Here is a 10898-nt window from a genome sequence, read left to right as displayed (position 1 = left end):
TTCAAACCGTTTGCTATCAAGAGGTTTGGTGAACAAATCAGCCTTCTAATCATCAGTGTGAATAAACTCAAGCGTAAGAGTACCATCTTTGACAAGTTCTCAAATGAAGTGATGTCGAATCTCTATGTGTTTAGTTCAAGAATGTTGAACAGGATTCTTAGAGATGTTAATGGCATTGGTATTGTCACAATAGATGGTAAGATGTTCTTGACGAATACCATAATCAAGGAAAAGTTTTTGCATCCACAGAAGTTGGGTGCAGTAGCTACCGGTAGCAATGCATTCAGCCTCTACAGTGGATAAAGAGATGAAATTTTGCTTTTTGCTTGTATAGCAGACAAGATTATTCCTCACATGAAAATAACCCCCCTAAAGTACTCTTTCTATCATCAGCATTCCCAACCCAGTTTACGTCAGAATACCCAGCTAAGACATCATTGGTGTCCTTGCTATACCACACACCAAAATCAGTAGTGGTTTTGACATACTTTATTATTCTTTTCAAAGCAATTATATGAGACTCTTTGGGATTAGCCTGACATTTAGCACACACTCCCACACTGTAACTATGTCAAGGCTACTAGCAGTAAGGTAAAGAAGACTACTTATCATGCTTTCATATAGAGAAGAATCAACATTTTTTTCCAATAAATCAACAGTGAATTTAAGATTTGAGCTCATGGGGGTTCTAACAGAACTAGCAAATTCCAAACCAAACATTTTCACAAGATTTTTAGCATATTTGGATTGAGATATGAATATACCTGACTCTTGCTGACAGATCTGCAACCCAAGGAAGTGATTCAACTCTCCAATCATATTTATCTCGAACTCAGCTTGCATGAGTTTGGAGAAATAATGAGCAAGTTTATCCTTTGTCGACCAAAAGATGATATCATCAACATAGACTTGAGCAACTATCAACTCGTCATCTTCCTTTTTGATGAAGAGAGTTTAATCATCTTTTCTTCTTTTGAAACCATATGAGACCAAGTATGGTGTAAGCCGATCATACCAAGCTCTAGGGGCTTGCTTTAAACCATAGAGTGCCTTTTTGAGGTACAACACATGATCCAGAAAGTGTGGATCAATGAATCTTATTGGTTGAGCCACATAGACATCTTCTTTAAGGAACCCATTCAGGAATGCAGTCTTCACATCCATTTGGTAAAGCTTGAACTTCAAGTGACATGCTAGGGCTAGAAGAATCCTAATGGACTCCATGTATGAGTTCTCGAATTCTTTACCGTGATCACTTCGAATTCAATCAATCTTTAAGCTCTTCTCATTTTGTAATCTTTTACACAAGGCTTCAATGTACTTAAGAGCATTTGACTTGGATCTTAAAAGAAAGACCCAAGTGTACCTAGTGAAGTCATTTACGACAACCATGATGTATCTCTTTCCACCAAGAGACTCGGTTCTAGTTAGACCCATGAGATCCAGATATAGTAGCCCCAATGGTCTAGATGTAGGGGACGTCTGAGTGCTTGGATGTTTAGCTTTTACCTATTTCCCAAACTAACATGGTCCACACACAACATTGTTCACTCTACTAAGCTTTGGTATCCCAAAAACTAATTCACGCTTAGATACAATTGAAAGATGTTTGTAACTAACATGTCCTATCCTTTGGTGCCATAGGTCTTCATTTGGAAAACGAATGCTATTGCACACAATATCAGCATCAGGGACCGATCCATAACAATTGTCTAAAGTGTGAACACCACTTATGAGTTTCTTTCCAGACTCATTCAACACAAGGAATTTCCCTTTTGAGAATTGGACCATAAAGTCTTGATCGCATATCTAACTTATACTCAACAAATTCACTCTCAAACCTTCTACTATTAAGTTCTAAGACTATATAATCTAAATGTATTAGAACTTCAATGTGTAATGTTGGCAAACCATGATCAAAAAATTTAGTCTAGATTTAGGCTACTCAAAGTGTGGTTATGTGTAAAGTTGGAATCGAGTAATTGTAGGAAATTACTATTCAATTTCTAAAAGGCTTGATCGATCGAAGCTTGTGCAGATTGTTTTTCTGCAGAATTTTCCAACTCAGCCCAAGCCCATATGACGTGTAGGGTTTTATGTTTTACTTCAAGTAAAAAAAAGAGAAACCCTAGCCACATTTTAAAGGTTATTGATGTGCTGTGTGTGTGAATCTCTTGTGAGATCTAGAGGTGTTTACCTTCATACACACTTAGGGTTATCAAGATCAAGATTGATGTCAAGAGCTTTGTGATCACTTCAGTTGCTGTTTCAATAGCTTAAAGAAAACACAAGTGGGAGTACTTGTGGTTGCTGTGGATCAAGGAAAGAAATAGTCCGTGGACTCGAAGCTGTCACGTAGTCATGAAAGTAAGTTTTCTACACGAGCTAGCAATAGGTTGTTAGTGATCTAAGTCGCTATTATAAAACTTCAATTCTTTCATGGTGGATCTATTTTACCTTGAGGATAGCCAGATTAAATCCTTCACAGGTTTTTTACCGGTTTGGTTTTCCTAGGTTATCATATCTTTGTGTTCTTTATATTTTTTAATTATTTGCATGATATGATTTACTTGTGTTAATCTAGATCTAAATAATTTATCTAAGTAATCACTTGGCTAAATAACTAGGTTAAACAACTTGTGTTTCAAGGGGTCTAAAAACGTACATCTACATATAGCACATTTCCAATGTCTGGCAGTCCAAGTAGAGAGATGGCTCCCTTTCCTTTAATCTGTGATTTTCTCCCATCACTGAAAGTGACATCACCACCATTCTTAGACTCGAAAACCTTAAAGAGAGATCGGTCTCCAGTCATGTGTCGTGAGCAGCCACTATCAAGGTACCACAAACACATGTCTATAATCTTAAATGCGGACTTCCTCATGAAGCACACCACGTGCTTAGATGACAAATAAGTAGGAATGGTGTTTTCTCTCATCTGCCATTTACGAACAAAGCTTTTAACTTTCACTCTTCGTAAACGGACTCCTCTACACATTTTCATTCTAAGACAGTCTAGTTTCTTCATTGTCATGCTAAGATCTTTTCTAATAATCATCATGATAGTTTTCAAATAACTTTTAGATTTGCATTTTCTGATACACTTAATCAAGTAGAAATTAGAAAAACGAGATATATTTGAAACAAAAGATCTTTTCATGCCAGTTGCAGCCATGACAACAGGGGTCAATGGATCACATAGCAAAAATTAACCTTAATCAGAGTGTGCCCACTCTGATACCACTTGATAGGCCAAAAATGTATTGACCCTTTATGGTAAATTAACCAATTAATTAGTCAAGTTAATTAATTAGGTCAATGAAGATGCAACAGGTGTGGTAGCACAAACAAATCACCAACTAAGTTAAATGTAGTGGAAAAATAAATTTGACACGGTGATTTGTTTACAAATGGGGAAAACCTCCGAGGTAAAAAACCCCACTGGGTGAATTTAAGGTCACCACTCCCGAGAATCCGCTATTATCAAAACAAGAGATTACAAGTAAAGAAATCTCAGTACCTTATACCAATCTACAATTCAACCTTTACCCCAATACAAAATTGGATTTGCAATATAGAGACAATCTCTCCTTTCAATGCATGGCTCCAAGTACGTGACTAACCAATTGATGCACGGATCCAAGTACGTGACTGACACACCAACTTGAGAAGGATGTTGACTGCAAAGTTCTTTAATTCATCAACACGATGAAGATCAAGAAGCTTTTTGGTCACAAAACCCTACGGCGTACAAATGCAGCAGCTTCTTCAAGAGAAAGATGAACTAGGACAAATTGTCTCTAGTCATAATACGCTTGCAAGAACAAGTGCAACCCCTTTATGACAGCCCTTAAAATAATCCTTATATTGATTTTCATAATTCTCAATAGATATGCGTGAAATGAAAGATTGAAAACCTAGACACATTACTTGGATATGCGTGAAAAACAATTTTGAAAGATTGATTTTCATAATTCTCAATAGATACAGCTGTTGAGCTTATCTGTCAAGCTTCACATTTTAAATCTTGATAGATACATTTGTCGAGTTATCTGCCAAGCTTTAAAACACAGCACTTCTTTACATTGATTCTTTGATAGATTTGCATGGTTTCAATACTTGAACTTTAACTTTTGTTCCTTGAAGTATTAAACATATCCTAGATCTACCTAATTACAAGTAAAGTGCATTTTGTTAAAGGATTAGCCAATTCTAAATGACATATGTTCTTAACATGATCCACATATGTCCTAACATCTTCAAATTCCAGCATGTGCTTCTTACATGGCCTTTTGCGGGTTAGCAATCGTGAGCCAGTCGTGAGTTAGTTGCAAATTCTTCATCTTCACAAAACTTCACCAATCTCTCATGCATAACCCTTACATTAAATCCTACAAAAAATACATGGAAATGATTGAACAGGAATACAATCGAATTTGACATGGAATTAAAGCCAATATAAAAACATAGTTGTAAATCACAACATTACAACATGATATTTTTCAATTCAGTGGTCTGATTAAAGCTTATGAATTGTCATTTTGATCTTTATGACTTCAAGATTTATTTCATAAAATGCAATTGGAAATCAAATGATCAATCTTGTAGTTTTAGCCCTGTGATGTGATGTGTAATGGGATGTGAAGAGGAGAAAAATCACCCTTGTCCAAAAGAAGAGAAAGCCAGCTTCATCCACCAAGCCTGCATTGTCCATATGACAAATGACTACAGCTTACATTAAATGAGTTCCCTATAAATGACATTAGTAACGGTTAACGCGCCAGATAGGAAAAAGCATAGCCGACGGACCAACAGACAAAAGACCATTGAAGTCTATAATGCCTCCACATTCATTACTGATGAATTATTAAGATCGTCCATCTCTAGAAAGATGAATTAAATGTTATTCAATGTATAATGTAACATAAAGACATTAATGATGGACGAAGCCATAAAAGACATTCAATGCCCAAGACAGCTAAGGAGTAACGTACGGGCTCCAACGGATGAATAGCTGTTGGTAGATACTAAAAGCCAACCATTAATATCAGTCAATGAAGAAAAAGGCTATAAAACCCACACAAACAAAGTGCTAGAGGTACATAACTCTCACCCCAAAAACTATTGTCAAGTTGAATTCTTTTGCAATATACTTCAATTGAATCTCATTCTAACATAATCATCGGAGGGTGTTTGGCAAACACCACACCGGTGTGTCCATATTTCTCTATTTCATATCTTATTACAGGTTCATCTCTGGATGAATCCAATCCCTTCGTCCATTCATATTGACAAGGAGAGAAGAACAACACCAAAAGCTATAAAGCTTGAGAAGAACAACACCAACAGGTTCATCTCTGGACAAAGCCAACATCTTCGTCCATCTATACCATGAGGAGTTTAACTGACGATTTATTTTTTTTATTTTTATTTTTGGCATCATTAAGATGCATGGTGCAATACAAGTGAGGTTAAATGAGAGTTGCAAAATGGAGTGTCTATAGTAATTGAAAATTTTAATCATTTTAATCACTCCAGGTGCCCAATTTTAATGTGTAAGAATGTGAGGACATATGAGATTTAATGTTAGGAACATATGTCAACATTTTATGTAACAAGGTTTCAAGTCCAAGTGTTAAAATCATACAAGCCTGTCCAAGAATCAAGCAATGAAGTGTAGGATTTTAAAGCTCAACAGCTAGCATCTATCGAGGTTTAAAAGCTGCTGAAACCCATGGCTCGACAGCTAGCTCGATAGATGGCTATCTATCGAGGTTTATGAAATTCAGTTTTTCTGGACTGTTTTTCATCCAATCCGTGAATGATGTTTGGGCTTTCTTTTCTTACAACCCTAAACATATATAAGGATTATTTTTAAGAGTTGTAAAAGGTTACAACAGTTGCACAAGAGCAAATTTCACAAGAGTGAAGAAGAGTGTGATTGGAAACCTAGTTTGCCCTAGTTCTTCATTCTCTTCAAGAAGTTGTTGTGTTTGTACACCATAGCGTTTTGTGACCAAGAAACTTAATGATCTTTATCATGTGATGAACAAAAGAACTTTGCAGCTAACAACCTTCTCAAGTTGGTGATCAAGTCGCGTACTGGGATCCGCACAATTGGTTAGTCACATACTGGATGTCGTGCATTGAAAGGAGAGATTGTCACTACAGAACAAGTCCAATTAGGTATTGGGGTAAGGGTTCAACTGTAGATTGGTATAAGGTACTGGGATTCCTTTACTTGTAACCGCTTGTTTTAATAATAGTGGATTCTTAGGAGTGGTGACCTTAAAATCACCCGGTGGGGTTTTTGCCGTGTAGGTTTTCCTCATTCATAAACAAATTATCATGTCAATTTATTTTCCGTTGCATACTTTAGTTTATTGGTGATTTGTTTATACTACCACGTACAATTGCATGTTAATTTGATTAATTAATAAACTTGGCTAATTCATTATAAGGGGTCAATAAGTTTTTGGCCTACCAAGTGGTATCAGAGCAGACACACTCTAATTAAGGTTAATCTTTGTTATGTGATCCGTTGACCCTTGTTTGTGATGGATAAAGGACAGTCTCTTACTATAACTACTTTATTTGATGGCACTAACTATGCATACTAGAAAGTACGCATGACAGCTTTCTTGCAGTCATTAGATGAAAAGGTGTGGCAAGCTATGGAGATAGGTTGGACCAAGCCTATGAAATAGCTGGCCGATTGGGATGATGCTAAGATCAAGGCAGCAAACTTCAATAGCAGGGCATTGAATGCTCTATTCAGTGCAGTCACAAATGAGGAATTCAAGAAAATATCATCCATTGAAATTGCTATGGAAGCATGGACCATTCTCCAGACAACCTATGAAGGAGCCAAGGCTATCAAGGATTCAAAGCTTCAGAGGCTTACTACAAGCTTTGAAGAGATCAAGATGGAGTAGGATGAGTCGTTTGATGAGTTCTATGCCATGCTCAAGGACATAGTAAACTTAGCATTTAATCTTAGGGAAACCATTCTTGAACCCAAGATTGTGAGAAAGGTGCTCAAGATGAGTCGTTTGCATAGCTTCGCTTGAGGTAGCCCTAGACGTAGACGGCAGCTCCTTCGGCTTCTACCGCTCCATCCACCTCTGCTCCTTCTTCTTCAGCTGGTGGAGTGACACTTAGGGCCATCATGGCACAGCTTGTGCACATGGATGCTCGCCTTGATACTTTTAGCAATAAGTTGTGTCAGATGAACACCCGTGTCGGTCATATCGGGTGACAACAGGCTGTGATGGGTGGTTACACAGTGGCTTCCTCTCCCAAGGCATCTGAGGATGAGAGTGATGGCTTCGATAGTGCTGATGTTGTTGAGGATAATGATGATGGCTGGCTGAGTGATGATGAGATGTCTACTTGATGTTCTTACCCCTTTGTCACTCGTGACAAAAAGGGGGAGTAGTTTTAAGATGAGGGTAGTCATACTCATAGGGGGAGGGTTAGTTTAGGAGATAGGGGGAGTGTGTATACTGAGGGATGTAGTGAGGACTTGTATGTATCTTTTTTTTCTTTTCTCTTTATTTCAGATACATTACATCTTGTATATTGGTCTTATGGCCATTTTGACATACATTATACTTATATTTGATTTTCATATATATTGATGTATGTTCTTTCACCTATCTCTCCAAGTGTTGTTTCTCTATCTTTATACACATGTTTCCTATATAATGTATGCAATCTATTATTTCTGTTTCACACTAAGATGCCTTGATAAGTTTTGTTTAAAGTGTTTCAAAAATACAGGTTGTCAAAGTCTACTTGCCATAAACACTCTTCTTGCAAAGTTTTTGAAGATGTTTGTGTTAGGATAGATTTTATTGTATTCAACAAGTGAATATGAGTAAAGTGATTTATGATTTCTCTCATATCTCATTTGTTTGTTATGGTTTTGTCATGGATTGCCAAATGGGAAGATTGTTAGGACATATGTGATTTGATGTTAGGAACATATGTCAACATTTTATGTAATTGGCTAATCCTTTAACAAAACGCACTTTACTTGTAATTGGGTAAATCTAGGATGTGTTTAATGCTTCAAGAAACAAGGGTTCAAGTCCAAGTGTTAAAGCCATGCAAATTTGTCCAAGAATCAAGTAATGAAGTACAGGATTTTAAAACTCGATAGCTAGCATCTATCGAGGTTTAAAAGCTACTAAAGTCCGTGGCTCGACAGCTAGCTCGATAGATGGCTATCTATCGAGGTTTATGAAATTTAGTTTTTTAGGACTATTTTTCATCCAATCCATGAATGTATGTTTGGGTTTTCTTTTCTTACAACCCTAAACATATATAAGGATTATTTTAAAGGCTGTAAAAGGTTACAACAGTTGCACAAGAGCAAATTTCACAAGAGTGAAGAAGAGTGTGACTGGAAACCTAGTTTGCCCTAGTTCTTCATTCTCTTTAAGAAGCTGTTGTGTTTATACACCATAGGGTTTTGTGACCAAGTAACTTCATGATCTTTATCGTGTGATAAACAGAAGAACTTTGCAGCCAACATCCTTCTCAAGTTGGTGATCAAGTCGTGTACTGAGATCCGCATAATTAGTTAGTCATGTACTGGGAGCTGTGCATTGAAAGGAGTGTTTGTCACTACATAACAAGTCCAATTGGGTATTGGGGTAAGGGTTCAACTATAAATTAGTATAAGGTACTGGGATTCCTTTACTTGTAACCGCTTGTTTTGATAATAGTGGATTTTTAGGAGTGGTGACCTTAAAATCACCCGGTGGGGTTTTTGCCGTGTAGGTTTTCCTCATTCGTAAACAAATCACCATGTCAATTTATTTTCCGCTGCATACTTTAGTTTATTGGTGATTTGTTTGTGCTACCACGTACAATTGCATGTTAATTTGATTAATTAATAAACTTGGCTAATTAATCAATTAATTCATCACAAGAGGTCAATACGTTTTTGGCCTATCAAAGAATAAAATGGCAAAAAATTTCCATCTGTTTTAGGTGCCCATTCTTGATATATAACTGTAAAAATGTCAATAATTTAAATAACTGAATGTGCAAATCATTGATATGTAAGTGTAAAAATCTTAAGAATTTCAACAATTGAAGGTACACAATTTTGATGTGGAAGTGTACAAATTTCAAGAATTTCAGCCATTCATGGTGCACATTCATAATGATTTAGTGTAAAAATGTCAAGCATTTCTTCCACTTAGGATGCAAATTCTGGATTTGTTAGCGTAAAAATATCAAGAATTTGAACCATCCAAGGTGCGTAATCTGGATGTGCAAGTGTCAAAATTGTCAAGAAATGCAACTACACAGGGTGAAAATTGTCAAGAATTTCAACAATTGAAGGTACACAATTTTGATGTAGAAGTGTACAAATTTCAAGAATTTCAGCCATTCATGGTGCACATTCATAATGATTTAGTGTAAAAATGTCAAGCATTTCTACCACTTAGGATGCAAATTTTGGATTTGTTAGCGTAAAAATATCAAGAATTTGAACCATCCAAGGTGCGTAATCTGGATGTGCAAGTGTCAAAATTGTCAAGAAATGCAACTACACAAGGTGAAAGTGTAAGTCCAAATGTAAAGAATTTCAGCCAATCAGGGTACCTATTCTAGAAGTGTTAGTATAACAATTTCAAGTATTTCATAATGTGCAAATCTTGTTGTTTAGGTTTAAAAATGTTAAGAATTTCAACAGCTCAAGGTACAGAATCTTGATGTGTAAGTATAACAATGTCAAGATTTTCAACTATTTAAGGTGTTGGGTCTCGATGTGTAATGTAAAAATGTCAAGAATTTAAAACAATTAAAGTAGCGTTCGTTATTGAGTGCAAGTGTAAAAATATCAAGAATTTAAACCACACAAGATGTCCATTCTTGATGTGTAAGTGTAGAAATGTCAAAAAGTTTAACCACTCTAGGTGCATAGTCTCAATGTGTAACTGTAAAAATATTAAGAATTTCAAGCTCTTAAAGTGCCAATTATTAATGTGTTTGTGTAAAATTGACTAAAGTTTCATCTACTCATAGTGTCCTTTTTTTTTTTTTTTTTTTTAATGTGTAGGGATCCTTTTGTTGAAAGTGCTCTAAATAAAGCTAAAAGTTAGTTGAATTTATACAGTAGGACCCATAAATAATACCAAAAAGTGCAATGAGACTCATGAATAGTAACAAAAATAAACTAAATAGTAAAGAAACTGTCCAATATAAGCTTATCCCAAACGCAACCTAAGTATAGAAATGTCAAGAATTTTAACAACTTATGAAGCCCATTAATTCTTGATGTATAAGTGTAAAAATGTCTAGACTTTCACCCACTCAAATTGCAAATTCTTGATGGGTAAGTGCAAAATTTGAAGAATTTGATCTACTTAAGGTGCACATTATTGATGTGTTAAGTATAAAAAAGTCAAGAATTTTTATTGCTCTAGGCACCCATGTTTTAATAATGAATGAAAAATTGTAAAGATGTTCAACTGCTCTAAGTGAACATTCTTTATGTGTAAGTATAAAACTGACAAGAATTTCAACTACTCTAAGTACACATTCTCATTGCATAAGTATAAAAATGTTAAGATTTTCAATCGCTTAAGGTGTTAGGGTTTGTGCCCTAAAATCCAATTTATTGGTATGTTATAAATAATTAAATTGTTTAATTATATGAGACTATTTGTAAATGAACTAATTGGACATTATCATATTCCCTGAGATGCATTGTATATGATTTATGTAATTTAGTTACAAAAGATATAAATCACAAGTTCCTAGTAAACTCAAAATATAGTTCGTAGTCAGTGATAAAATTGGGTGTTTCATCTATGAAAACTATAACACATCAACTAAGATGGTTTGTTTTGATCATGGAAGTGGAAGCTTCTAGTTGA

The 10898-nt window shown here is 35.6% G+C and overlaps 1 protein-coding gene across 1 annotated transcript; it reads right to left on the bottom strand.

Annotated features, from left to right (window-relative positions):
* Nucleotides 1-510: 510 nt before the first annotated feature.
* LOC115980953 (uncharacterized mitochondrial protein AtMg00810-like) lies at nucleotides 511-2815 on the bottom strand. The gene is made up of 2 exons (XM_031103147.1): nucleotides 2666-2815; nucleotides 511-936 (listed from the first exon to the last, which is right to left on the bottom strand). The coding sequence occupies exons 1-2, from the start codon at nucleotides 2813-2815 to the stop codon at nucleotides 511-513; spliced, it is 576 nt and encodes a 191-aa protein (XP_030959007.1).
* Between the last annotated feature and the right edge of the window lie 8083 nt (nucleotides 2816-10898).

Source organism: Quercus lobata, chromosome 3, assembly GCF_001633185.2.
Source record: "Quercus lobata isolate SW786 chromosome 3, ValleyOak3.0 Primary Assembly, whole genome shotgun sequence".
Taxonomy (NCBI): Eukaryota; Viridiplantae; Streptophyta; class Magnoliopsida; order Fagales; family Fagaceae; genus Quercus; species Quercus lobata.
Note: the sequence above shows the minus strand (reverse complement) of the source record. Positions and strands in the feature narration are given on the sequence as shown.